General features: G+C 51.9%; 1 protein-coding gene across 9 annotated transcripts in view; it reads left to right on the forward strand.

Annotated features, from left to right (window-relative positions):
- Positions 1-27,333, forward strand: part of TNK2 (tyrosine kinase non receptor 2) — an 89,973-nt gene that overhangs the window by 44,482 nt on the left and 18,158 nt on the right. For all 9 annotated transcript variants that reach the window (XR_013233366.1, XR_013233367.1, XR_013233369.1 and 6 more), the window contains 8 exons: positions 10,996-11,173; positions 11,826-11,896; positions 12,956-13,168; positions 13,709-13,861; positions 14,357-14,634; positions 16,915-17,041; positions 17,683-17,829; positions 19,807-19,901. Coding sequence is in view for 2 of the 9 variants with exons in the window: in XM_077348046.1 (XP_077204161.1) it covers positions 10,996-11,173; positions 11,826-11,896; positions 12,956-13,168; positions 13,709-13,861; positions 14,357-14,634; positions 16,915-17,041; positions 17,683-17,829; positions 19,807-19,901 (1,262 nt within the window). In the remaining 7 variants the exon portion in view is untranslated. The remainder of the gene's footprint in view (positions 1-10,995; positions 11,174-11,825; positions 11,897-12,955; positions 13,169-13,708; positions 13,862-14,356; positions 14,635-16,914; positions 17,042-17,682; positions 17,830-19,806; positions 19,902-27,333) is intronic.

Consider the following 27,333-nt stretch of genomic DNA (forward strand, 5'->3'; position numbering starts at 1 on the left):
GAAGAGTTGGTTCTTTTAAGCCGCTTTTCACGGCCCGAAGGAGTCTCAAAGCGGCTTACAGTCGCCTTCCCTTTCCTCTCCCCACAACAGACACCCTGTGAGGGAGGGGAGGCTGAGAGAGCCCTGACAGGACTGCTCCGTGAGAACAGGATTATCAGGACTGTGATGAGCCCAAGGTCACCCAGCTGGCTGCATGTGGAGGAGTGGGGAATCAGACGGGGCTCTCCAGATTCGAAGCTGCCGTTCTTAACCTCGACACTAAACTGGCTCTCTAGCACTTCCTCTCTCAGTGCAGATCCGTAGATGGCGGTTTGAACGGGGAAGTCCTGGGTTCCAGATCCGGTCCTTGCTGAGGTTTTTGGATTTTTTTTCCTGCTGTTGTCCCGTGTTCCTCATCTGCTCTGGGGAAAACCTTGTGACACTAATTCACTGGAATTTGGAGAGAAATGCATGTGAGACATGTGTCCGTTCACCCCCCTCATTCACTGCAATCTTGCATTTAGTTATCACGATTGCAGCCTGTAATGGGATGGGAGGGGGTCAAAAACACTGAAACGGGGGCTCCTGTCTTCGGGCATTGGCCGGGACTCCGTGGTCGAGCGCCTGCTTTGTGTGCAGAAGGGCCTAGGATCCATCCCTGTCTTCTCCAGTTAAAAGGATCAGGCTGCGGGTGATGGGAAAGACCTCGGCCTGAGAACACAGAGTAGGACTTGGACGGAGCAAAGATCTGACTCAGCATGACGCAGCCTCAAACGTTCACGCCGAATAAGTAACCTTTGCAATTGTGATAACTGTTCTGCATCTCTCCTGCTCTTCAGAGGGGGTGGCGTAAATTGTTTGGCTTTAATCCCGACAACAGCCCTGCGAGGTGGGTTAACTGCTGCATCCCTGCTTTTCAGAGAGAAGGCTCTGTGAGAGAATAGCCTGCCCTAAGGTCACCTGCTGGGTTTGCAGGAGAGGCGAGATTGGAGCCTAAGACCCTTCGATTTGTAGGTCGGTGTCTTAACCGCTTTGGTGCATTGGAAGTCAGCCTGCCTTCACCGTCTGCCGGTGACAAAAGGCCTCCAACCTTCCAAGAGGGTCTGGGCAGCGGCAGTGTGGTAGATAACTGTCTTAAAGATTAGAATTGCCTACTCAGTGGCTCTCCATGGTCTCCAAGGGAAGGTCTCTCCCATCCTCTCCTGCCTGGTCCTTTTAGCTGGAGCTGCTGCCTGGGATTGAACCTGGGACCTTCTGCAGGCCAAGCAGAGGCTCTGCCACTGAGCCAGGGTCTCAGTCTGAGGTCTTTCCCATCCCCTCCTGCCTCGTCCTTCCAACTGGAGATGCTGCTGGGGATTGAACCGGGGACCTTCTGCCTGCCAAGCAGAGGCTCTGCCAATGAGCCACAGCCCTTCCCCAAGGAGTTACATCTCTCCCATCCACCCAACCCTTCCGGTTTAAGGCATTTTAGCATTTTCTGGAGCAACCAAGATGGGCTGGGAGCCCCTTCCCTAGGAGGAAGGACTGAAGAGGATGGTTGGTGCTTTTCCATTTAGAAAGGACATGATGAAGGGGGGAGATGACAGAGGTTGGTAAAAGGATGCAGTGGGCAGAGAGAGTTGACAAAGAGAACTTTGTGGGATTCACTGCCAGAGGATGTAGTGATGGCCACAGGAATAAACAGCTTCCCAAGGGGGTTAGGTGGATTAATGGAGAATATTGATGACTACCAGCCATGGTGACTGAGGGGAACCTCCATATTCAGAGGCACTAAACCCTGGAATCCCAGCGCCAGGAAAGGACACCAGGGGAAGGCCTCGGCCTCTCTGCCCTGTTGCTGGACCTCCAGAGGAGCTGATTGAGATGGGATGCTGGACTAGATGGACCCTCCCTGGTCTGGCCCAGCAGGGCTCTTCTGATGTTAGAATCCTAGAGTTGGAAGGGACCTCCAAGGTCATCTAGTCTAACCCCCTGCCCAATTCAGGAATGCTCTGATGTTCTTGCTCAGAGTACAAACTCCTCAGGGGGCAGCTACATGTTGGGTCCGTTCTTGGATTTGAAGGGAGCAATCCAAGATCGACATTAGAACACCCGCTTTGCCTGCAGAAGAGCCGAGATCTAATCCGTAGCATCTTTTGGGCTCCCTCTGCTGGAGAATGTCTGTCAGTCAGGGTTGAGAACACCTGTGATCACCTGTCCCAAGATGCAGCTGCTGCTTTGCGAGTTCAGAAACGGAGGATTTGGGGGCTTTAAAAATTATTATTATTATTATTATTATGAAGCGTTAACTTATCAATTAAGCTTTTTTTCATCCCTCTCTTCTTCCAAGGAATTCAGTAGATATCTCCCACTTCTCCCTGTATCTTGACAAGGACCCTGCGAGGTAGAACAGGCTAAGAACAGGAGTCTAGCCCAAAGTCTACTCAAAGAGCTTCCAGGCCCTGGGTGGATTTGTACCTGCATCCCTCCAGCTCCCTAACCTCTGGGGACTGAAGGAACATTTCAAAGTGAATTTCCTGGATAAGGACCTGTCCAGCCACTGCTTGAAGACCACCAGAGAGGGGGAGCTCCCCACCTCCTGAGGCAGCCCATCCACTGCTGAACTAGACTCCTAGAATCCTAGAGTGGGAAGAGGCCTTGAAGGCCATCTAGTCCCACCCCCTGCTCAGTGCAGGATCAGCCTCAGGCATCCAGGAGAAGGATCTGTCCAGCCCCTACTTGAAGACAGCCAGTGAGGGGGAGCTCCCCACCTCCTGAGGCAGCACATTCCACGGCTGAACTGGACTCCTAGAATCCTAGAGTGGGAAGGGCCCACGAAGGCCATCTAGTCCCGCCCCCTGCTCAGTGCAGGATCAGCCTCCAGCATCCAGGAGAAGGATCTGTCCAGCCGCTGCTTGAAGACTGCCAGTGAGGGGGAGCTCCCCACCTCCTTAGGCAGCCCCTTCCACTGCTGAACCAGACTCCTAGAATCCTAGAGTGGGAAGGGCCCACGAAGGCCATCTAGTCCCACCCCCTGCTCAGTGCAGGATCAGCCTCCAGCATCCAGGAGAAGGATCTGTCCAGCCGCTGCTTGAAGACTGCCAGTGAGGGGGAGCTCCCCACCTCCTTAGGCAGCCCCTTCCACTGCTGAACTACTCTTGACTGTGAAATTTTTCCCCCTGATATCTAGCACATATTGTTCTCCATGTAGTTTAAACCCATTACTGAGGCTCTATCCCCTGCTGCCTACAGGAACCATTCCCAGCCCTCCTCTAAGTGACAGCCTTTCAGCTACTTCAAGAGAGCCCTCTTGTCCCCTCTCCGCCTCCTCTTCTGCAGGCTGAACACTCCCAAGCCCCTCAGCCTCTCCTCCCAGGGCTTGGTCCCCAGGCCCCGGATCCTCCTCCTCGCTCTCCTCTGCCCCCTCTCCATGGGAAGCTGAGCAGGGTCAGAGTAACTTGCACTTGGACAGAGACCAGCAAGGAGGTTGGGCATTGTTATGCAGGGGAGGCTGTGCAACCCCCTCCCCCCCCCCCACACACACACTTTGTCTCTTGCCTTCAGAACCCTCCAAGGTCACCCCTAAGGCAGCTGAGACTTAAGGGCACTGCCCACCACCAGGAGCTCTTATCAAGGGTAGGGACGTCAAGCGTTGTTCCCGGCCGCCTTGAGAAGCACAGGAAACCACCCAATGTTTCCGGAGGCGTCCAGGACGTCCAGAGAGCCCTGTTCTCACAGACAGCGGTTCATTATCTCAGCGCTGGGCCACTCGAGAGGCGGCCTGTGCATCTCCATTGTCTCAAGGAGCCCTTGATCGTGTAGCGCAGGGGTAGTCAAACTGCGGCCCTCCAGATGTCCATGGACTACAATTCCCAGGAGCCCCCTGCCAGCCAATGCTGGCAGGGGGCTCCTGGGAATTGTAGTCCATGGACATCTGGAGGGCCGCAGTTTGACTACCCCTGGTGTAGCGGGAGTCTTCGTGGGGCACAAGTGGAAGGCGTGGGGGAGCTCTGTTCAGCCAGCAGGGCAGGGAGGAGCGGCTGAGCTGGCAACGGAGCCGGCACGGCATCGTGGTTAAGAGGGACGGCCTCTAATTTGGAGGACCGGGTTTGATCCCCCGCTACTCCTCCGCATGCAGCCGGCTATATGACCTTGGACCGGTCCCAGTTCTCTCAGGGCTCTCTCAGCCCCACTGACCTTACAGGGTGGGGGCCACAACTGAAAAGGCCCTTCCCCCGGTGACAGCTAACCGAGGTCTTCCCCATCACCTGCTGCCCGATGCCTTTTAACTGGAGATGCCAGGGATTGAACCTGGGACCTTCTGCATGTGGAGCAGAGGCTCTGTCTCTGAGCCGTGGCCCCTTGCACCCTTGGCCTGCTGGAAAGCGAAAGAACATACTCCCTTAGGGCTAGGGACAAGAGGTCCCTACTAATCACTGAAACGGTTCCTTTTGCATTCAGGGGGGTTGCCGTGTGGGTCAGAAGCAGAATGAAGTCTGAGGGCCATTTCGCACGTCTTAAAAATAGCACAATGGTTGCTAATTGAAAACGCTACTAATTTGGCATTACCCACGACGTCGTAGACAATCTGCAACACTCCTGAAACCGATCAGCAAAAAGCGCTTCGTTTTAGCGCTTTCAGGGGAATCCAGAAAAGTGGATTCACCCTCCGGATAGCGATACACTCCTGCAACCAATCTGCAACACTAGCGCTAAAGACCTGTGCGTTACCATTGTTGCGGGTTCTTCAAAGTCCCTCCTCCTGAGCCTGTCCTCCAAACTTCCGGCGAAGCGATCGCCATTTTTTTTTCTCGGGGATAAACGCACCGGCGAGCCTCTTTCTGTTTAGAGGCTTCCCTGGCTTCAGTCCTTCACCTTTAGTCACTAAGCACAAACCACTTAAAAGCCCGTTTGCTGAAATAAAGTCCCTTTATTTTTTACACATTAATTCAGCCCAAAATCGGGGCCGTGAGAGGGGGGGGGGATTTTTTTTTTATCACTCGAGGCAGCGTGGCAACGATCATACAATCAAACGACAGCTCACATTAGGCAGCTGGATGGGTCTCTCCGTTGCAAGGAATCTACCTAGATTCGTTGCTATGGGTCTGTTTTTTTTTTTAAACCTTTCTTAAAGGGAAAGGGGCTGTTGGGGAGCATGCTAACGGCTGCCCATTGGCTGCTTGACGCCCAGGGGCGGGACGAGCTTGGCAATAGCGCTTCCTTTCTAGCGATTTCTGCCGAGACCGGAAGCCTGTGGGAAACGCTAAAAAACGCAACTGATTCCACTACAAAGCCAGGTGTGCAAAACGACGAATTCCACTATTTTAAATGGCGATTTTTCATTCAGTGACCAATTTGCAACAAAGATCCCCGTGCGAAATGGCCCTGAGTCGAGGGGGCCCTGTAAGACCAACCAAGTTTGTCTCTTTGTTCCTCGGAAAGCTCACACCTTGGGTGAAACGTGGTTGGTCTTAAAGGTGCTCCTGGAGCCGGGCAGAAGATCTCAGTCTTTACAGGCCCTGTGGAAAGCTGGCAACTCCAGCAGTGTTGCACTGTGACCGTTCTGCTGCAGCAAGAGTGTTTCATTTTCCCGGCTGTGTCGGATCCGCTCCTTCCGCCCTGTTGCTGCCTACTCCCCTTTTGTCTGGGGTGGAAACTAGGGCAGAGCCATAAGGCTGCTCTTTCAGGGTCACGGTGCGGATGAGCCTGTCTTGTTATCAATCTGCCAAGGGCAATTTTGTCCCTTCCTCCCTCCAAGAGCCTCCGGGCGGGTTTCATGGCTCCGTTCCTCCATTGTATCCTCCCCAAAATAATGTGACAGATGAGCAGACGAAACTGCTGTATAGTGAGAGAGACCCTGGGTCCATCCGGGTCAGTATTGTCCGCTCAGACTGGCAACCGCTCTCCAGGATCTCCTTAAAGGTTTTTCCCCCATCATCCGCTACCTGGTCCTTTTTAACTGGAGATGCCGGGGATTGAACCTTCTGCAGGCCGAGCAGATGCCTGATCAATGAGCGACAGCCCCTCCCAAAACAGACCATTACTCCATAAAGGTCAATCTTGTTTGCTCAGACCGGCAGCTGCTGTAAGGGGTCTCAAGCAGTGGTCTTTCCCGTCACCTGCTACCTGGTCCTTTTTAACTGGAGATGCCGGGGATTGAACCTGGGACTTACAGTACACAATGAGATGCTCTATCTCTGAGCCATGATCCTCTCCACAGCTCTCCAGGTTTTTCATGCCAAGCAAGCGGTGGGCCACGGTGCCCCCCCCCAGGTAATTTCGGCTAAGAAAGTGACAACCTGAGATCACTTCTCTGGCAAAGGAGGAAGGGGGATTTGAACCGGGGTCTCCCAGACCCCAAGCCCAGCACTCTAACCCGCCCACCAGGTGGGTGACCACAGCTTGCCGTCTCCCGCCCTGCTCGGACATCTGTCCTGATGTTTCAGGGTTGGTCCGTAAAAGCCAAGGCGGGCACCTCGGTCTTAGATGGACTTTGCCCATCGCGTACAGTTTTTCTTAGTGGGTTTCAGAAAAGGGCCTTCTCAGTGGTGGGGCCCTGCTCCGGAATTTCCTCCATGTGCTGCTTCCTCTGGCCCTTGTGAAAATATCACCAGGAGTAGAAACATGTCAGGTGCCCCACGTCTTCCTACGTCAAGCCCTCCTGATGCACAAATTCTGTTTACTTTGGAGGTGCTGGTGGGGGTCTCATCCCTGGGGAGGGGGCACTTCCCAGACGTTGCTAGCTCTTTGGGAACCATGCTGTATGCTGAAAAGGTAGGGTGAGCCCACAAGGTGGGACGGTTCTTCTGCAAAATCAGCCTTTATCCTTTAAAATATATATATAAATCTAATAATAGTTCTGATTTCTTACTCATCTTCACGGGACTTATTCTGCTGATGTCCCCTGCACATCCTCAATCAAGTGTCCCTCTTTTTCCCCTTTAAGAGGTTCTAAAAAGTGTTTTAAAGGGGAACTGAACAAGATTTGGGTCCAGGGGCACCTTGAAGGCCAGCAGAGTTTTATTCAATGTATCTGCTTTTGGACGCATGATCGCTTTGTCAGATGCATCAAGGGTCCATGCGCCCGCAAGCTTGTAGCTTGAATGAAACTTTGTGTGTTGGTCTTAAAGTTGCCAGACTGGACTCAATCTTGGCTCTGCTGCTTCAAACCCACACAGCCACCCACCTGAATTTATCTTCACTTGTTTTTTTAATGCCTACGAAACTAAGCAACATGAATGACCCGTTGAGAGGCAGGGCGGTGAACAGGTTAGCGTGTCAGCAAGGAGCTGGGAGACCCAGGTTCAAATCTCCACTCTGCCATGGGAGCTTGCTGGGTAGGTTTGGGACAGTCACTTATGTTCAGTGTGGCCTACCTCGCAGGGTTGTTGTGAAGACAGAGGAGAAGAGAACGATGCAAGCCGCAGGGGGTAAATTTACTCACTGTTCTCAGCCTTTTCCTTCCGTCGGCTGTATAGTTTTATGGTTACTTGCCTACCTTTCAGGGCTGTTGTGTACAAACGCTTAGCATTTTTGATGATGAGCTGGAGAAAGCGGGAGAGTGAGAGGTGTAGGGCAGGGGTCTTCTTATCCTTTCTCCAACCCCCCCCCACTCGAAGCCTTGTGCGCCTCCCAGATCCGTGTCTCTGTTCTGCGCTTATTCTCAGCCACCCCTAACCTTTCCAGATGGCCGGCTTGCCGTTCCAAAAGGTGCAGCTGTTATCCCCCCCAGAGTGCTCTTGCAATCCAGAAAACCCCACCTCTGCCAAAAAGTCTTGATTTCCCATCACTGGCGGTATCAGCATCCCCCCCCCCCCCAATGCAGAATCCAGATGCCTTTTGGCACGACCGTTTCCGTCCCCGACCTCGCTGGCTGCCGGCCTCCGGGTGCTCGGGATCCTAATGCAGGGCCCTTTGGAGGGAGAACAGAAGCTTCTGTGTCCCCCACACGTGCCCCTGGGACATTGGGATCCGGGCCAGGAGACCCATTACTTTCAGTGGGACAGAGCCAGGGGGCTTGGAAGGAGCTGTGTCTGCCTCCACTCATCTGCCCATTCTGCTCCCCAGCGGGGAACAGAGACGCCAGCAGAGGATCCTCTCAAACAGAAGCGGGGGTCCCAAGCAGCTCCAAAGAGTCAAATTTGTTTTCATCCCTCCGCTGGCCGTTCTCTCTGCCTCCCTCCCCCCAATCTGGACAGAAGCCCTCTGTTTAAACCATTTCCTTGCACAAAAAATGCACATTGTGTTTACAGCTCCCTCTGCACTCCTGGGACTCGTGTTTTAAAAGCCACAGGGGGTGCGGGGAAGTGCTTCGAGCCGGCTCCCCCAACACGGTGCCCACGGGCATGAGGCAGTGCCAGCACCTGTTCTGGTGCCCCACAAGGGCTCTGAGGAAACGGGTGGGCCTTTCGCCCCGCAGGGCTTCCGAGGGGCCACAGGAGAGCTGATTGGCTTTGCACATCTTTTTGGAAAATGCCGCTTTGGCAAGGGTCAACAGCAAAGCACTTGGCTGCATTTATTTATTTTATTACGTTTATGTATCGCCCTCCCCTACTGCTCAGGGGGGTTTACCGTGAAATCATAGAATCATAGAGTTGGAAGGGGCCATACAGGCCATCTAGTCCAACCCCCTGCTCAACACAGGATCAGCCCTAAGCATCCTAAAGCATCCAAGAAAAGTGTGTATCCAACCTTTGCTTGAAGACTTCCAGTGAGGGGGAGCTCACCACCTCCTTAGGCAGCCTGTTCCACTGCTGAACTACTCTGACTGTGAAAATTTCTTCCTGATATCTAGCCTATATCGTTGTACTTGAAGTTTAAACCCATTACTGCGTGTCCTCTCCTCTGCAGCCAGCAGAAACAGCATCCTGCCCTCCTCCAAGTGGCAACCTCTCAAATACTTAAAGAGGGCTATCATGTCCCCTCTCAACCTCCTTTTCTCCAGGCTGAACATTCCCAAGTCCCTCAACCTATCTTCATAGGGCTTGGTCCCTTGGCCCCAGATCATCCTCGTCGCTCTCCTCTGTACCCTTTCAATTTTATCTACTATCCATGGTATGCTACAGAGAACGTCATCATTGAGGACGTATAATAATTGAGAACATAACATTTCTAACAGTAACCTCATAACAGCAAGGCAGGCACAAAGGCTGTAGACCCCCGTCTCTCGGACTATGGGCTTGGAGGGGAGGACTGTGGACGCAGAAGAGTATCTAGGAGGAGAGGACACGCAGAGGAGAGGACACGCAGTAATGGGTTTAAACTTCAAGTACAACGATATAGGCTAGATATCAGGAAAAAGTTTTTCACAGTCAGAGTAGTTCAGCAGTGGAATAGGCTGCCTAAGGAGGTGGTGAGCTCCCCCTCACTGGCAGTCTTCAAGCAAAGGTTGGATACACACTTTTCTTGGATGCTTTAGGATGCTCTGGGCTGATCCTGCGTTGAGCAGGGGGTTGGACTAGATGGCCTGTATGGCCCCTTCCAACTCTATGATTCTATGATCTAAGAGGAAGATGCCTGTTCACACTTGGAGCTGGCTTTTCTGCCCTGCTCCCATATGAAACGCCCTTAATATGCTAAAGGAGAATTGGGTGTCTGATTTTCCAGTTTTATGATTGGCGTTTCCATCCTGCAGCGACGGGGGTTGGCCCTGCGATGCCAGCCAGGGTCCTTCTGAACACCCTCATTTTAATAAAAAAATTGTTTTTGTCCCCCTTTTAACATTTGCTGTAGCATTCTTTTTTTGTTTTGCTTGCATGCTATTATAGCACGGGTCATTTTCATTTATGCTCGATTTCTATTAAACGCTTAGAATTTGGGCCTGGAGGCAAAAGGTCATGGGACGTGGGTAAATTTGCAACTCTGTGAGACATGCAGTTCTCCTGGCCTGCAGAGAGAGAGAAAGAGAGGACTTTAAACCGTTAATGTATTTGCAGGTATGCACAGGGCCCCATAACCAGGGAATCTTAGAATTTCCTTTTAGGGGCTGCTTTAAGAAAGGGGTTTTAATTATTAAAGATATGGTTAAAAACCCTTTCCCTTAGCAGAGTTCTTCTGGGCTGCAGAGAGAGAGAAGTCCAGGGCTTAAACCGTTAATGTATTTGCAGGCCCAAGAATAATGTAAGCTCAATATGTTTATTTAAAAAAATATATTGCCCTACTTTCATGAATGCAGAATGTTTGACCCCTGTCCTGTTTTTGCTATTCCTAATTCCCTTTTTATATCTCCTTGATTGATACGGTCAGCCTACTTAGCGACCAAGAAGAGTTTTGGGATATGAAGAGGTTAAAAATAACACAAAATAGAAATGCAGGAATAGACGGAGAACAGGTTTTGAATATCAAGTTATGAGAAAAATCGATTTTGAACAAAAATAGCCTTATTTTGATTGTGAGATAAACAATAGAATCTGTTGGAAATTGTGGCAAATAGCTAGAAAATAAGAAATCTAATTTGAAATATGTAGTAATGGTGAAATTGATAATAGAGTTGTAAAATGTATTTGCTATGGAATTAGACATTTGAACCTGAAATTTGAAATACCTGAAATCAGAAATATTGCACGCTTGTAGATAATGTTTTGATTATAACGAAGGGGATCTTGGGGGTGGGGGACGTTCTTCCTGTCTTATATTGGAATAAAACTTTGTTGGTCTTCAAGGTGGCCCTGGACTGTAAATTTGTTCCATTGAGGTGGTATGATAACCACCTTCAAATACTTTAAGGGCTGTCAGAGAGGGTAGAGCAGAGTTGTTTTCTGTTGCCCCAGAGGGGCAGACCAGGACCAATGGGATGAAATTAAGTCAAAAGAATTTTCAGCTAAACATCCGGAAGAAGTTCCTGACAGTTGGAGTGGTTCCTCAGTGGAACAGGCTTCCTCGGGAGGTGGTGTCCTCTCCTTTTTCGGATGTTTTTAGCCACCTCACAGAAATGCTGGTGCTGTGAACTTAGGCAGATTGTGAGTGGGTGGGCAGAAGGGATTGTGTCTGAGCTGTCCACTTCCCCGCCTAACCCTGCTCCCCTCTGCTCCTTTGCAGAAGCTGAGTGGGGGCATGCAAGCTGACGAAGGCACGGACTGGCTGCTGGAACTACTGACCGAGGTCCAGCTGCAGCAGTATTTCCTGAGGATCCGTGATGACCTCAACGTCACGCGGCTCTCGCACTTCGAGTATGTCAAAAATGAAGACCTGGAGAAGATCGGCATGGGCCGTCCCGGTGAGTCAGTTGACTGATCTGCAGCGGGGGAGGATTGAAGACAACAGAGGAGGGAGTAAAAAACCAAGATGCAGATCTCTACCGACAGAAGTTAGGGCTTCTGCTGAGAAATTAGGGGCTTCCCCTTTAAAGTAAGCTTGTCACCTGGGCAGCCTTGGCCAATCTGGGCTTCTCTACCACGGAGCTCCAGAGATCTGCATGCTTTCTCATGCTTTCTCATTCCAATTCTTCAAATATTGAGGGCTAAAACCACTCTTGGATATCGAGAGGAAAAGGTAGGGTCACTCCGGATCAATCATGCTTGTTTCAGAAAGAAGATTTAAATTGGACAAAATCAAAATGGAAATCACATTCAGTGGAGATGGCAGGGACTGAATCGACCTGGGATGGGGATAAAAGCTCCGTGCAGCTTAGACACTAGAGATCTGGGGGGGGGACGACACCTCAGCAAGGAGTAATCTCATAGAGCCCCCCCCTCCAAAGCAGCCATTTTCTTCAGGTGAATTGCAGTACGCAGCTCAGTTGTCAGCCCAGGAGATCTCCAGGCCCCAGCTGGCAACACAAGTCAGCATTCCTCACGGGGAGGAAGGGATATTGTGGGATGTGACCTCCTCTGCATGGCTTTGTGACCGCTCTCTCTTGGCTTTCACAGGTCAGCGGCGCCTCTGGGAGGCTGTGAAGAGGAAGAAGGCGATATGCAAAAGGAAGTCTTGGATGAGCAAAGTAAGCGGGAGAGGACTAGAAACTTGCAGCATTTTAAAATCATCTTTAGAATTTTGTGGCTGCATTTCAGTTCGGAAATGGCAGGAGAGACACAGGGCTCACAGACCTCGGCTCCCCTTAGAAGATGCTTTGCATATAAGAACCAACTCTTCTTCTTCTTCCTCTTCTTCCTCTTCTTCTTCTTCTTCTTCTAATCTGGAGAGCCGAGTTCAATCCCCACCCCCACCCCTCCTCCATAGGCAGCCATCTGGGCTGGGCTGTGACCTTGGGCCGGTCACAGTTCTCTTAGAGCTGTTCTCACAGAGCAGTTCTCTCAGAGCTCTCTCAGCCCCACCCACACCACAAGGTGTTTGTTGTGGAGACAGGAAGGGAACAGTGTTGTAAGCCACTTTGAGACTCCTTTGAGTAGTGAACACAGGGGGTTAAGGAACCAGTTCTTCGTCTTTTTCATTTGCTTCTGTGTCAAGAACAATAGGGGTCCATCTAGGATGTGGGCATCCTGCCTCACACAGAGGCCAACAAGTTCCTCAGGAGGGCCAGCCACAGGGCAGAGAGGCCGAGGCCTTCCCTTACGTTGCCTCCTGGCTCAGGGATTCAGAGATTTAGTGTCTCTGACGGTGGAGGTTCCCCTCAGCCACCAGGCTAACAGCCACCAATAGATTTATCCGCCATGAATGTATTTAATCCCCTTTAAAAGCAGTCTGTTCTTGTGGCCATCACCACACGCTCTGGCAGCAAATTTTAATCACGTTCTCTGTAAAGTAGTCTCTCCTGAACCTCCTGCCCGTCAGCTTCATGAGGAAGGGAGGAATACTTCTCTTTGTGAACTCCCTCCACCCCAGGCATAATTTTATAAACCTTTCTGAATTGTCCTCTTTCTAAACGGAAAACTCCCAGATGCTGCAGCCTTCCCTTGTAAGGGAAGGGCTCCAACCCCTCTGTTTTGGGGGACGGCTGGTGTGGGGCCCAGGGCAGCTTAAGACAGAGAATCTTCCATGGAGAGATGCCAGCAGCTTTGATCGCGGGGGCTTCCCCCGTCTGTGTTTCTTGTCCCTTCAGGTGTTCAGCGGGAAGAGGCCAGACGCAGAGTTCCCCCCGCAGCCGCAGGGCGGCCTGTGCAAGAGATCCCCTCCCCCCCCGGCGGAAGAGGGCCGGCAGCTTGCCCTGACCTGCCTCATCAGCGAGAAGGACCTGGTGCTCTTTGAGAAGCTGGGCGACGGCTCCTTTGGGGTGGTGCGGCGCGGGGAGTGGTGCGCGCCCACTGGGAAGACGGTAAGGAGCAGCCCTGCCTGCCGTTGCAGTAGGCAAGATGTGCAGCATGCAGGATTCAGCTGCACACAGGAAGAATATCCTGCAGGGAGCATCGGAAGGGACGTTAGTGTACTGAGACTGGGTATTTTGCAAGCAGCCTCCTCCTGCGTCCTCATTGTAGTGTCAGGGTTTAGAGTGGCGGCTTCTGATCTGGCGAGCCGGATTCCCCGCTCCTGCACGTGAAGCCAGCTGGGCGTCCTTGGGCCAGTCACAGCCCTGATAGAGCTGTTCTCACAGAGCAGTCCTGTCAGGGCTCTCTCAGCCTCCCCTCCCTCGCAGGGTGTCCGTTGTGGGGAGAGGAAGGGAAGGCGATTGGAAGCCACTTGGAGACTACTTTGAGCAGTGAAAAGCGGGTTATAAATCCAACAGTTCTCTTCCATTGGAGACTTCCTGCTCCCTTGAGCGCATTTCCTTCCTGGTTGTGAAGCGCCCGAGGAAGCCCTGCAGATTAACCCCGCGTGTCCTCTTGCTCCCTCCTCCTCTGACCCTTCCCCTCGGCAGCTCAACGTGGCCGTGAAGTGTCTCAAGACGGACGTGCTGAGCCAGCCGGAAGCCCTGGACGACTTCATCCGCGAGGTGAACGCCATGCATTCCCTGGACCACCGGAACCTCATCCGCCTGTACGGGGTGGTCCTTTCGAATCCCATGAAGATGGTGAGGGGGTTTCTCCGTTTATTTGTCACGTGGCTGAGTTACGCACAGGAAGCATCTAATAATTAAAAATACATAGGCAAGTAGGTGCAACAGTTATGCAGACCGATTGGGCAGTCCCCCCTAAATACTAGTGTCTCAGTTTGCAACCCACTCCATCACAGCTGGGGAGAATACGGAGAGCTCCGTCACATCTCCCAGGAAAGCACGAGGCTCACATTCCTGGGACCGATGGAAAATAGTTTGACAGGCTGCACCAGAATCATATTTCATACCTGATATTTTGCCCCATCTAAACAATGGGTCCAAGCCTGTTTGTGTTCTGTTAGCTGCCCTCCATACTTCACGTGGCAGGTCATATCCCGTGGGCCCCTCGTTGGTGCTTACCAGGTTACGGGTATGGGGTGGGACAGATTTCCTCTATGTCTGCAACCATCCCTGCCCTAGATCTGAATTCTGGGCGGATCTTATTGCCAAGGGTCCTCTTCTGTCTCCCAGGTCACTGAGCTGGCCCCGCTGGGCTCCCTCCTGGACCGCCTGCGGAAGAACCAGGGGCACTTCCTCATCTCCACGCTCTGCCACTACGCCATCCAGATCTCGCGGGGCATGGCCTACCTGGAGTCCAAGCGCTTCATCCACCGAGACCTCGCCGCCCGCAACATCCTCCTGGCCTCCAACGACCTGGTCAAGATCGGGGACTTTGGGCTCATGAGAGCCTTGCCCAAGAACGACGACCACTACGTCATGCAGGAGCACCGCAAGGTGCCTTTCGCCTGGTGAGTGGCCGCGCTGCACGGGGAGGAGGGTGCCGGGCAGGGACAGGCCGGCTGGGCCTGGGGGCCGGAGCGTGGCAGAGGAGAAGAAGAGCTTTTTTGTCTTGTCCCGCTTTTCAGCGCCCGAAGAAGTCTCCGAATGGCTTACAGTCGCCTTCCTCTCCTTTCCCCACAACAGACACCCTGTGAGGGAGGTGGGGCTGAGAGAGCTCAGATAGAACTGCTCTGTGAAAACAGTTCTGAGAGAACAGTGATTAACCCACGGTCGCCCAGGTGGCTGCATATGAAGGAGTGGAGAATCTTACCCGGTTCTCCAGATTTCTGCTGCTCTTTAACCAGTATGCCACACTGCCACTCTCAAGAGGAGATGGGTTTTTTGGACCCTGCTTTTTATTACCTGAAGAAGTCTCCAAATGGCTGACAATCACCTTCCCTTCCTCTCCCCCAAGTAGGCTCCTTGTGAGGTAGGTGGAACTGAAAGAGCTTTGTGAGAACTGTTCTGCAACAACAGCTCTAAGAGATCTGTGACTAGTCCAAGGTCACCCAGGTGGTTGTAAGCAGAGGAGCAGTTGGGAATCCAGACCAGCTCTCCGGATTAGCAGCTGCCACTCTTTAGCTGGTGTATCGCGCTGGCTTTCTAAAGACCAACAAGATTTTCAGGAGATAAGCTTTTGAGAGGGGAAGGCCTGTTACGCACATGCACCTTACTGCAAATTGTGAGAGCAGACTTTGGATCCTGGGTCCCCTCAAGATCATCCAGCAGGCTGCCTGTGGAGGAAGAGTGAGGAATCATGTCCCTGGCTCTCCAGATTAGAGACCACCGCTATTACCCATGACACTGAGAGGTGATCTGGTAGCCAGCTTCAAGTACTTGGAGGGCTGTCAGACAGAGGACGGAGCAGAGTTCTGTTCTGCTGCCCCGGAGGGTCGTACCATAACCCAGATTAATTCAAAAGAATGTTTGGCTAAGCCTCTGGAAGAGTGGGTGGTTGGGCAGAAGGGATTATGTAGGTGCTTGGTTCTTGTAGCCATTTCCTGCATTCTGCAGCGGGTTGGACTAGATGGCCCTGGAGGTTCCCTCCAACTCTATGATTCTATGACACCATGTTGGCTGAAAGCCAAGTTCAAATCCTCACTCTGCTATAGAAGTTCACTGGGCAGCTTTGGGTCATTAACCCTCTCTCAGCCTAGTCTACCTCGCAGGGTTGTTGTGAGCATGAAAGGGCATCAAAGGGCGCCTTTCTCTTCAACAAAGACCCAAAATGGCTTACATTGTTCGCCGCGCTGGCTGGGGAAGTAGGAATAGCTCAGCCCCTCCAGGGAACTGATTTAACTTTTTTTTGCACTACATGAAATGGCCTCTATGGGGCAGCAAGGGGTTGGTTGTGGGGCCCCAGAATTGGAGCAAAGTGATTCTGCAAGCACTTACCATGATCATTTCATTGTGTCTGAAGAAGTGTGCATGCACACAAAAGGCACACACCTTGAATCAAACGTTGTTAGTCTTAAAGGTGCCTCTGGACTCAAACTTTGTTCCCATAATAAATAGTCCCCATAATAGTCGCGTGCATGCACACGAAAGCTTATATCTGGAATAAAACTTTTTCGATCTTAAAGTTGCCAATGGACACACAATGTGTTTGAGTTCCCGGTGACTGTTCTTCTTGGCTGCCTTCTGTGCAGACACCTGTTCCCTCCCTCCTGCCCTGCCCTGAGCTTTCACAGGGCCTGTTGTGCTGCGGAAGGGGGCTTGTGCAGACTTAGTGGGAACTGAGGGAAGGAGACACCCACCGTTGGAGCACATGGCACATTTGGTGGGAGTCTTGCATGTGTGCCAACTCCAAAAGGGAAGTTTCTTTGGAGTTTTTAACTTAGAAAGAAAACGTCTAGGGATAGTCCTGCCATGTCTCTGCACAGAAGACATCGATGGACAGCAGGTTGCAGGTCATTGCAACGGTTATTTTGGCCCTCGAAAACTTCTGCGCCCAAATCTCTAGGGTCCTACTGGACTCAAAAGCAGAAGATCCAGGTTCGAATTCCCACTCTGCCCTGGACACTGACTGTTTAGGCTTGAGCTGGCCAAAAGCTCTCAGCACAGCCTACCTCGCCAGGTTGTTGTGAGGAGAGAAGAATTAAGAATTAAGTCCCTTAGAAATTCCTCCTTGGAGAGCGTGGTGGGGTAGAATTGAAAGAACTCACCAAGGCCTCCCTTCCCATCGGTGTTTGGAATGGTTCGGTCAAGTAAAAAATCTTTTTCTCTCTCCCCCGCCTCCCCCCGATCAGGTGTGCCCCTGAGAGTCTGAAAACACGCACCTTCTCACACGCTAGTGACACCTGGATGTTTGGAGTCACGCTTTGGGAGATGTTCACGTACGGACAAGAGCCCTGGGTCGGCCTCAACGGCAGTCAGGTATAGGGTAGAAATCTTCCTCCCTCCCTTCCTCCCTCCCTCTCTTTCTTGTGCAGTGTCTTTCATTTAAAAAAAAATTAATTGGGCAGGCTTCTTAAAGGATGCTAGTGCCTCTCCTGGGAAGGTTCAAAGGGGTGGCAGGTTACAGTGGATGAGCGATACAGTTAGAACCATACAGTTAGAAGGGACCTCCTGGGTCATCTAGTCCAACCCCCTGCACCGTGCAGGACACTCACAGCCCGTTAGGTGCGGGGGGTTGGACTAGATGACCCTTTAGGTACCTTCCAACTCTGTTATTCTATGATTCTGTGAGTGTTCTACATAGTGCGGGGGGTTGGACTAGATGACCCAGGAGATCCCCTCCAACTCTGTTATTCTATGATTCTGTGAGTGTTCTACATAGTGCGGGGGTTGGACTAGATGACCCAGGAGGTACCTTTCCTGTTATTCTATGATTCTGTGAGTGTCCTGCATAGTGCGGGGGGTTGGACTAGATGACCCAGGAGGTCCCCTCCAACTCTCTGCTTCTATGATTCTTCTGTTGCTCTCTGAGTTCTCATCAGGCGTCCTGTCCTTATCAGGGACCCTTGTGACAAACGGCTCCTCCTTGGCACCTCCTGAGCTCTCTGTTCTCTCCCCAGATTTTGCACAAGATCGACAAGGAGGGGGAGCGGCTGGCCCGCCCGGAAGACTGCCCCCAGGACATCTACAACGTCATGCTCCAGTGCTGGGCTCACAAACCGGAAGACCGGCCGACCTTTGTCGCCCTGCGGGACTTCCTCTTGGAGGTAGGGGGCTTCTCCCAGGGGTTCCTTGAGAGCATGCAGCTCCTGCCTGCCTGTGGCTTCTCTGTTCCGAGGGCCTTCCCGCCTAGCACCTCCGCAGGTATGGTCTCCCCTTCTTAAGGTGGCCCAGATGACCCTCTCCTCCCATGTTATCCTCACCACAGCCCTGCGAGGTAGAGCAGCTGAGAGGATGTGACTGGCCCACAAGCCCCAAAGAGTAGTTTCATAGCTGAATGGGGATTTGAATTCGGGACTCAGGATCTGGGACCTATGCACGTGCCAATGTGTAGTGGATAGATTGGAGGATTAGGATCCACGGGGACCCAGGTTCAAATCCCCACATCTACCATGGAAGCCCAGGGTCCATCACAAACTCTCTGCCTGGCCTACCTCACAGGGCAGTTGGAAGAAAAAGGAGGAGTGTAAAACAACGTTCTGAAGCCATTTGGAGTCCCCAACACTGAGGACAACTCAGCCTCGCCTGCCTCAGAATAAAACAGAGGAGGGGAGAATCCAAAATCCCTTTCTTGCTGGCAGATTATCTACCAGCACTAGGAGTCCCTGAAGAATATTTACTTTGGCATGCTTCAACGCTCTGCTGTCAGCCTTTCTAGGCCTCAGATCCCTCTGCCAGCCTGGTGTCTTGTTCAAGGGCAGCAGCCTCTAATGTGGAGAGCCCGGTTTGATTCCCCTCTCCTCTACATGCAGCCAGCTGGAGAGCCTCAGCAAAGTCCCATGAGAGCTGTTCTCTCAGAGCAGTTCTGTCAGAGCTCTCTCAGCCCCACCTCCCTCACAGGGTGTCTGTTGTGGAGGGAGGAAGGGAAAGGAGATTGTAAGGAGCTGTGGGACTCCTTCGGGTAGTGCAAAATGGAGTATAAAAAAACCCAGCTCTTCTCTTTATTTGTAACGGGCGTGTCCCTGACACGTAGGAAAGGTTGAGACCGCAGAGTGCCTACTACGGCACTGCTCCTGCCTGGGTGACGTTCTCTTGCAATACGTCACAAAAATGTTGGGAAACTCCCAGGGAAGAGGAGAGTGGCTCTCCCTGCCTCTCCGATCTCCCTTCAGAGCCCTCCCACAACGTGGCAGGATTTTGTAGGCAGTCGGTTAACGTAAGCACTATTACGACGCCCTTGAATCTGTCTGCTGAGCTCCGTATTGTACACGGCAAGGTTTTAGGCAGATTTTAAATCGAAATAAACGGGAGAGGGGGGTGAACTTCCTGGAGGAAGTGAGAAATAGAATTTTTTTGGGGGGGGGAATGGTATTTCTGTGCATGGTTATAGCAGCGAGAATATGTTATATGCTCAAAAATGTAAAAGCTCAATGCTACCTAGGACTGAAGAACGGTGCGTAAAGAGGGCATAATTGGATGAAATGATTAAACGGACTGCCTTAATGAAAGGAAGGACCACTGCAGTATTTTTAGGTTGTTGGAAAGCTTTGACAAGCATTCTGCATGAAGTGAACAAAGATGAAAAGGATTTGTGGGGAAATATGAAAATACAGGGGAAAAGGAGTGATTTTAGACTTGTATATGCATTAGTGTCATGTAATAATAGACAATGATTAGATTTTTTAAAGATTTAACGCCTTTTTAAAAAAATTAGAAAGTAACCAACGAGATCACAGTGTAGAGAGAAATAAATGCCCACTGTGAAAAATATTGATTCATTTTTATATCGTTGCATATGATTACATGCGGCTCTTACAGACCAAATTATCACAGAGGTCACAGCGATCCAAGGAAGTAAATGTAGGAAGATCCTGTCCTTGTAATACTCCAGAACAGCTAGCCACACCACTGCACCAGCCCTTGACCTTCTGACCCCCGTGTGAAGGTTCAAGGGGGTGGCAGGGGACAGTGGGCGAGCGAGAGGGTTGTGGGTGTCCTGCACAGTGCAGGGGGCTGGACTAGATGACCCAGGAGGTCCCTTCCAACTCCAGGATTCTGTTATTCTTCTTTGTCTTCCCCGCCAGGCTCAGCCCACAGACATGCGGGCCCTGCAGGATTTCGAAGAACCGGACAAGCTCCTAATCCAGATGTGTGACATCATAACCGTCATCGAGGGCAGGTATCGTGTGGGGAGGGCCGGCCCAGGCGGGGCATACGAAAGGGGACCCCCCCTTCCTCCTCCTCCTCCTCCTCCTCCTCCTCCTCCTCCTCCTCCACTTCCTTCCTCAGCTCCTGTTTCGTAGCTGTAGAGCTGCACCCATCGGCCAACCTTCTTCCTCGTGGAATAAATTAAAATACTTACCATATAAATAAAATGTTACAGTCGCCATTTAGGAGGGCTTTAATCAAATGCAGTCCTGAACAAAAGTGTCTTTAGGATGCCTTCTCAAAATCGAAAAAGGCCAGGCTGCCCCCCCCCCAGGAGGTTATTCTGAAATTGGGGGGGGGGGCTGCCCCCCTCTCATGCACCCCCAGATGAGCTTCTCGGGAACGGTTAGGAGGGCCCCTCCCTGGGGTCTTAATTGCCAGGCAGGGACAAACACAGGCAGCGTCAAGAGGGGATTGGATCGACCCATGGAGCAGAGGCCCCTGAGTGGCCTCGGTGTGGGGCAGGGATGCTCCGTCTTCTGGGTGCCTGGGGGGGCAAGAGTGGGAGGGCTCCTGGAGTTCTGGCCCTGAACAGAGCTGTTTGTTTGAGTTCTGGCCCTGCTGGTGGACCTCCTAGCCATATGTCACCCGGAAAGGACTCCCACCGAGGCTTCTAACCGAGAGAACAGCACAGTGTGGACAGCGCTTGTGACGTTATGAACCCCATCAAAAATGGGATGTGTCACCATTTGAGACAACAAAGGAAGGGCTGCACTTTGGAGCAGGGAGCAGCAAAGGAGGACCTAGACCAGTTAAAATATCAGGCTAGGAACTGGGAATACCAGGTTCGAATCCCCTCTGTTGCCAGGTGACCTTGGCCATGTCACTCACGGGCTCTCCCCAGCGTGCTTCAAAGGGCTGTTGTGAGAAGGAAATTAGGTGAGCAAAATCCCTATTTGGGGAGGAACGAAGTAAATCAAATGAATCCACCAAAGCAGGGGTAGTCAACCTGTGGTCCTCCAGATGTTCATGGACTACAATTCCCATGAGCCCCTGCCAGCACATGCTGGCAGGGGCTCATGGGAATTGTAGTCCATGAACATCTGGAGGACCACAGGTTGACTACCCCTGCACCAAAGGACCCTGTGCTAGGTTTGGGGGCATGCTCACAAACACCTCAGCTCACAGGTGAGACAGCAGCGCCCCTCCCTTCCCGCCTTTGTGGAATTCTCCCTCCTGCCCTTTTCCACCTGTCCACTTGAGCCGTGTCCTTTCCCAGCCACTGCAGAGGGTCGGCCTCTGCTTGGAGCCCATTTATGGTTCGGAGCGGCCTTCCTCCTTCCCGGGACTCTCCCCCCCCCCCCTGACTCACATCCTTGGGTGCAATTTCCGCCCCGGCTTGTGTGCCTGTAAGAGTGGCACATTCCCCCACCCCAGTGGCCACTCCCTTCCGCCCACGCTTATCTGATTGGCACGCCGGCAAGGGAGTCGGCCTGGTGTGTCCCAGGATTTATTTATTTTTTGCTTACCCCGAAAGGAGGGAAGGCCGTCTGCTCACAAGGAGGCAGAAGGGATACCCTTAGGGCATCTAGTCCAGCCCTGGATCCACCGAGAAAGTCATTTCTGAAACACCCCTGAGCAGCCTTAGACCAGGAAGAGATTTCTCAACATCAGACCGTGGGGCTTTTTGATTCAATTGATGTGATGGATTTATCCCCTACCTTCCTCCCCTAAGGGGGACCCAAAGTAGGCTTACATTGTCCTCATTGTTCCCAAAGATCGGCTGCACATGGTGGAGGGGCAGAGAATCAGACCCGGTTCTCCCAGATCACAGTCTCCTGGTCCAAATATGATTCTCCCCTCCACTCCTGAAGCTGTCTATGCTTGTAGCCACCACCACCACGTCACTGTAGCCGTGAGTTCCCCGAGTGAATGGCTCTCTGGGGGAGGAAGGGCTTCCTTTTCTCTGCTCCTCCACGTCTCTGAGTGCCCACGTGCAAGGAAGGGGGAAAAGGACTGCATTCTCGCCCTCCCCTACCCCAGCCCTCATTTTGCAATCTTGACTCGGCTGCTCACCCTCCCCGCCCTGCCCTCCCGGCAGTCTCCCTTCTGCCCGGCTGCTCTCTCTTAGTCACCCCCGAGCCATGAATCAGGGCAGTCCCCGCAGGGAATGTGTGTGTGTGTGTGTGTTTTCCCCTCCCCTCTTGAGCTCAGTGGGGATTGCCGCGTCGGGGCCGGGCTCTTAATTGCAGGGAGGTGGCTTGTAACCAGAGTCAGGGACAAGGGTGTAGCGGAGCACCCCCACCCACATGACGTCACCGCCTCCCTGCTGAGTGACGCAGCAGGGCGAAGAGAGCAGGTCCCCTGCATAAGCGGGATCTCTGGCAGAGGGGCTGGATGCTTCTCTGCTCTCCGCTGGCGGCCAGGAAAGCCAGAAGATCCAGCAAGGAATTTCCAAGGAGACCCTATAGAGGTGATAACTTGTCTGTGGTGCGTTTGGGTTGCAGGGTGAGAAGCAGTCGGCTGGGAGTTGAATGGCAGGGGAAGCTCCTTCTGCTGCATTCTTTGGTCCTTTGGCCACTTAACGGAAAGGGTGCATCTTGGCGGCGGCAGCTCTGGGTTCGAATGCTGGCATGCTGTTTTCGCAGTCCGCTTGGCCTCTGTTTTATGCGTGTTTGTGTGTGTGAAGTGCCATCAAGTTGCTTCAGGCTTATGTTGACCCTATGAAGTAATGTCCTCCGAATGACACGCGAAGGGTGAAGCTCGGCTGCAGCCCGGCTCTGAGTTCGAATGGTGGCATGCTGGGTTCAAATGGTGTAGTGGTTAGGAGTGCGGTGTAGTGGTGTAGCTTGGTGTAGTGGTTAGGAGTGAGGAATTCTAATCTGGCATGCCAGGTTCGATTTCACATGCAGCCAGCTGGGTGACCTTGGGCTTGCCACGGCACTGATAAAACTGTTCTGACCGAGCAGGAATATCAGGGCTCTCTCAGCCTCACCCACCTCACAGGGTGTCTGTTGTGGGGAGAGGAAAGGGAAGGTTATTGGAAGCCACTTTGAGACTCCTTCAGGGAGAGAAAAGTGGCAGATAAGAACCAACTCCTCTCCTTTATATGGTCTGTTTGGCCTCAGTTTTGTCTGTTGTCAAATTGTCTCTCTTATGCTGAGTCAACCCTATGAATTAATGTCCTCCGGAACATCTAGATCTTTTTTTTTTTACTTCTTCTGGGCATAATATAGGTGTCTCTGTGGGAATGGGGTTAATGGTCGTTGTGAATTCTGTGCATTGTGTAGGGGTTGGACTAGATGACCTCTGAGGTCTCTTCCAGCTCCCTGTTTCTCTGCTCTGTCTTGGCCCTTGCTGGAGCCACTCTGTCTCTTGTTGGGCCTTCCTCTGTTCCTACTGCCTTCAACTCTTCCTAGCATTATTCTCTTTTCCAGGGAGTCTCATCTTCTTATAACGCGACCAACATGGGATAGACATAGTTTAGTCATCTCAGCTTCTCTTGGAGCTGTTCTAACAGAGCAGTTCTCTCAGAGCTCTCTCAGCCCCACCAACCTCACAGGGTGCCTGTTGTGGGGAGAGGAAGGAAAGGTGCTTGTAAGAAGCTTGGAGACTCCTTTGGGTCGTGTAAAGCGGGGTATAAAATCCAACCCTGCTTCTTCCCTAAAGTGGCATGCACCATCCCCTGCTTAATTTAGCAGCTCTTGAGCAGGAGAATCTCTCCATCTTCCTGTGAAGCTCGCTTAGATATGAGTTAATCATTCCAGGTATTATCGACTCTGTCTGGCTGCAGCTCTCCACAGTCTCATGGCAGAGGTCTTTCCCGTCCCCTCCTGCTTGGCCCTTCCCACTGGGGACGCCGGGGGTCAAACCGGGAGCCTCCCGCCTGCCAAGCAGAGGTTCTACTGCTCAGCCGCGGCCCCCTCCATCACACGAGGCGTCATGAGTCAGTTCTGCCTGCCTCCCACTCAGTTGCCCTCAGTGTCACATCAGCTCTGCTGCCCAAGGCAGCGTCTTTGTGTAAATTTTGCATCATGCGCTTTGGGTGCTACGCAGGAGTCCGGAAGGCCCAGCCGTACCTCCTTGCAGGCGACTTCTCATAGATAGAACTGCTTTTTTACGTCTAAAAGTTCACAGAGCCAAATGCAATGTATTCATCCCTGTCTCTCCAGGCTAAACAGGCCAAGCTCCCCCAACCTTTCCTCCTATGTCTTGGTCTCCAAACCCCTCGCCATCTTGGTTGCCCTCCTCTGGACACGCTCCAGTTTGTCTACATCCCTCTTCAACTGGGGTGCCCAAAATTGAACCCAGGACTCCAAGTGAGGCCAAAACCAGAGCAGAGTACAGCGGTACCATCACCTTGCAAGATCTGGACACTGCACTTCTTTTGATACAGCCCAAAATCCCATTTGCCTTTTTAGCCACCAAGTCGCACTGCTGACTCATGTTCACTGTCTGGTCTACTAAGCCCCCAGATCCTTTTCTGAGCTACTCCAGCCAAGGCAGGTCTCCCCCATCCTATAGTGAGGCATGACCTCTTTCTTGAAGCTACCTGGGTCTTTCTTAGGTGTTGCACATCCTTCCTCTGAGGAGCTGTTGAGTTGGGGAGGCGCATCTGTCTCCTTCTGTGCACAAAGTGACCTTTCTAGTTCCGCACCCTAGCCTTTCTCCTAATTCTGGCAAAATCCCAGTGGAATCTCGCCAGGTGGAAATCCTTTTCCCCAGTGGAAGCCAGTTGGGTGTAGTGGTTAGGAGCAGCTGACTCTGATCCGGAGAACTGAGTTGGACTCCCCCCTCGTCTTCCACATCATGGAGCTGGGTGACCTCGGGCCAGTCACAGTTCTCTCGGAGCTCTCAGCCTCACCTCCTTCACCAGGTGTCTGTTGCCGGGAGAAGAACAGGACGCGATCGCGAGCTGCTTGCAGACACATGAAGCCTGTCAGGTGACAGTTCTTGTAGAGCTCTCTCAGCCCCGCCTGTCTCACAGGGAGTTGGTTGTGGGGAGAGGAAGGAACAACAATTGTAAGCTGTTTTTGAGCTTATCTCTTTCCACTTTCTCCTTCCCAATTTGGCCAGAGAAGAGTTCAAGTGTAGGATTCCGGGCCTTGCGAAATCCCTCTTGTGGGAGCCACCATGACCCTGGGAAAGGAACGGGAGCTGCCAAATAGCCGTCATGATTAAGGCATGATGCTCTGCTTTGTGGTTCTGTAATCTGTACCAGGCCATTGTCTCCCAAAAGCAACATTTGCATTACTAAGCGTGTCCCCCCCCCCCCCCCCCGTCCGTTCTTTCTGGTCTCAGACAATTACGCTTATTTCTCATTTGTCATCTTTATGTCTTCAAGCAAAGGCTGGATACACACTTTTCTTGGATGCTTTAGGATGCTTAGGGCTAATCCTGTGTAGAGCAGGGGGTTGGACTAGATGGCCTCTATGGCCCCTTCCAACTCTATGATTCTGTGATTCTATGTCCTCCTTCCAAGGAGACGGGCATATTTTCAGGGGTCTGTCATAAAGCACGCAGCTGGCGGGCAGAAAGTCACAGATTCAGTCCCCAACTTTGCCGTGAAGGAATCTCAGATACCAGGAAAGGCCCAACTCTGCGTGAGACCCTCCTCGGCCACAGGGAAAGTGTCAGACCCTGGCAAGCTTCCTCCTTCATCTCAGGAATGTGAAATTTTAACTGGCAAGTTTCCTCCTTTACCTCAGGAAAACTCCTACCCTCCCTTGCTGGAGACCCTAGGCAGCCTCTGTGCTGGTCTGTCTGCCTCTTTGCTGATGCCAGGTGTTTGCAACCCCCCCCCCCCCAAGATTCCCCCACATCATTCACTGGGAGCAGGGCAATAACCCTGTTTCCCTTGTGCCCCCCCCCCTTTTCCTTCAAATGCTGGTTTAGGGGGATTGTTTTACTTCTCGACTCAATGAGTCTTGCTGTGACCTGACGGTGGCATAGTTGCTCTCTTGTCATCATCCTATTGCAGAGAGACAGCCTGTGATATTGTTGCGGGGGGGGGGGAGTATGGTCCCAATTCTGCCCCAATAAATCTGCCCTTCCCAGCCATTTTTAAAAGACTTGTCCAATTGGCCAAAATCGTCCCCATCTCTGCAAGGAATCCGGAGAACTCAAAGGTGTGAGGCTCAAATGCAGGTGAGCAAAGTTCAAGAAGTGAGCCTGCCCACGAAAGATTATACCTTCATTTGCTTGCTTGTTGGTTGGTTTGTTTGTTTTTCCAATTTATTGCCTGCCGCTCCCTGGAGGCAGGTTACAATCATCTTGTGTGCGACTTTGTCGGTCTTAAAGGCTCCCCCGGACTCCAATTTCATTCTGCTTCTTCAGACAAATCCCACTTCCTTCCGATTTGGTTCGTATGAAAAAAGCCCCTGAGATTCCCAGCTATGTTTTCCTTGCAGTCCTCGAGTTTTTCTTCAAATGCCGACTTGGGGCGATTGTTTTACTTCCCGGCACAGTTTATTGTGCTGTGAACTGACCGCTGAAAACTTTTTTCTTATGAAAAACTCTTCCTAAGGCCTCCCCCCCCCCCCCAGTTTACCACTTGGTCCCCCACTTTCCCAAGACCCTCCCTGGGTGCTTTTGGCCTTTGTCCAAGCAAGCAGTGACCACTCTGGCTTGAAGAGCAACACAGGCAGCTGATTCTAGTGGCCAGAATTGAGGGAAAGGAAGTGGCAGGAGCATCTCTGGTTAAAATTCTCAGGTTGTAGGTGATGTAGAAAATCTCGATCCGAGGTCCTAGGGAACCGTTTGCCGTCAGAGTAGATCAGGGGTAGTCAAACTGCGGCCCTCCAGATGTCCATGGACTACAATTCCCAGGAGCCCCTGCCAGCGAATGCTGGCAGGGGCTCATGGGAATTGTAGTCCATGGACATCTGGAGGGCCGCAGTTTGACTACCCCTGGAGTAGATGATTCTGACCTTAATAGTACTGAGTTAAATATTTTTTTTATAAATACCATTTGCCTTAGAAGCACAGAGGGTGTACACCATATCCCTGATCCTCCCAGTCTCCCGGTTAAGGGAAAAATACTGTTCAGACAAATTGCAAAGATGACCTGACTCCGATGGTAACAAGAGAAAGCAATTTTACATATAAAAATAGGACATCTTGCATGCCATATTCATATAGGTACTTTTAACATAATGGAATGGCTACCTTACTATAGCTCCAAGCCCAGAGAAGAGAGGTCCTGTATGAGATGAAACACAAGCAAAGGGCCAGAGAGGCTAGCAGATGAGAGGGTGGGGACAACTCCCAAGGGACCCCCAGTGGGGGAATTCTCTTAACCCTTAATTTATTAGGAGCTAGATTTGAACTCTGGGCTATAAACTCCAAAGGAAGCTTTGATACGCTTTTGCAGGAAAGCAAATCCATAGGAGCCAGCATAGTGTAGCGGTTAAGAGCGGCAGACCCCGATCAGGAGAACTGGATTGGTTCCCCACTCCTTCATA

The sequence above is a fragment of the Paroedura picta genome, chromosome 8 (genome assembly GCF_049243985.1).
Source record: "Paroedura picta isolate Pp20150507F chromosome 8, Ppicta_v3.0, whole genome shotgun sequence".
NCBI classification, from domain to species: domain Eukaryota; kingdom Metazoa; phylum Chordata; class Lepidosauria; order Squamata; family Gekkonidae; genus Paroedura; species Paroedura picta.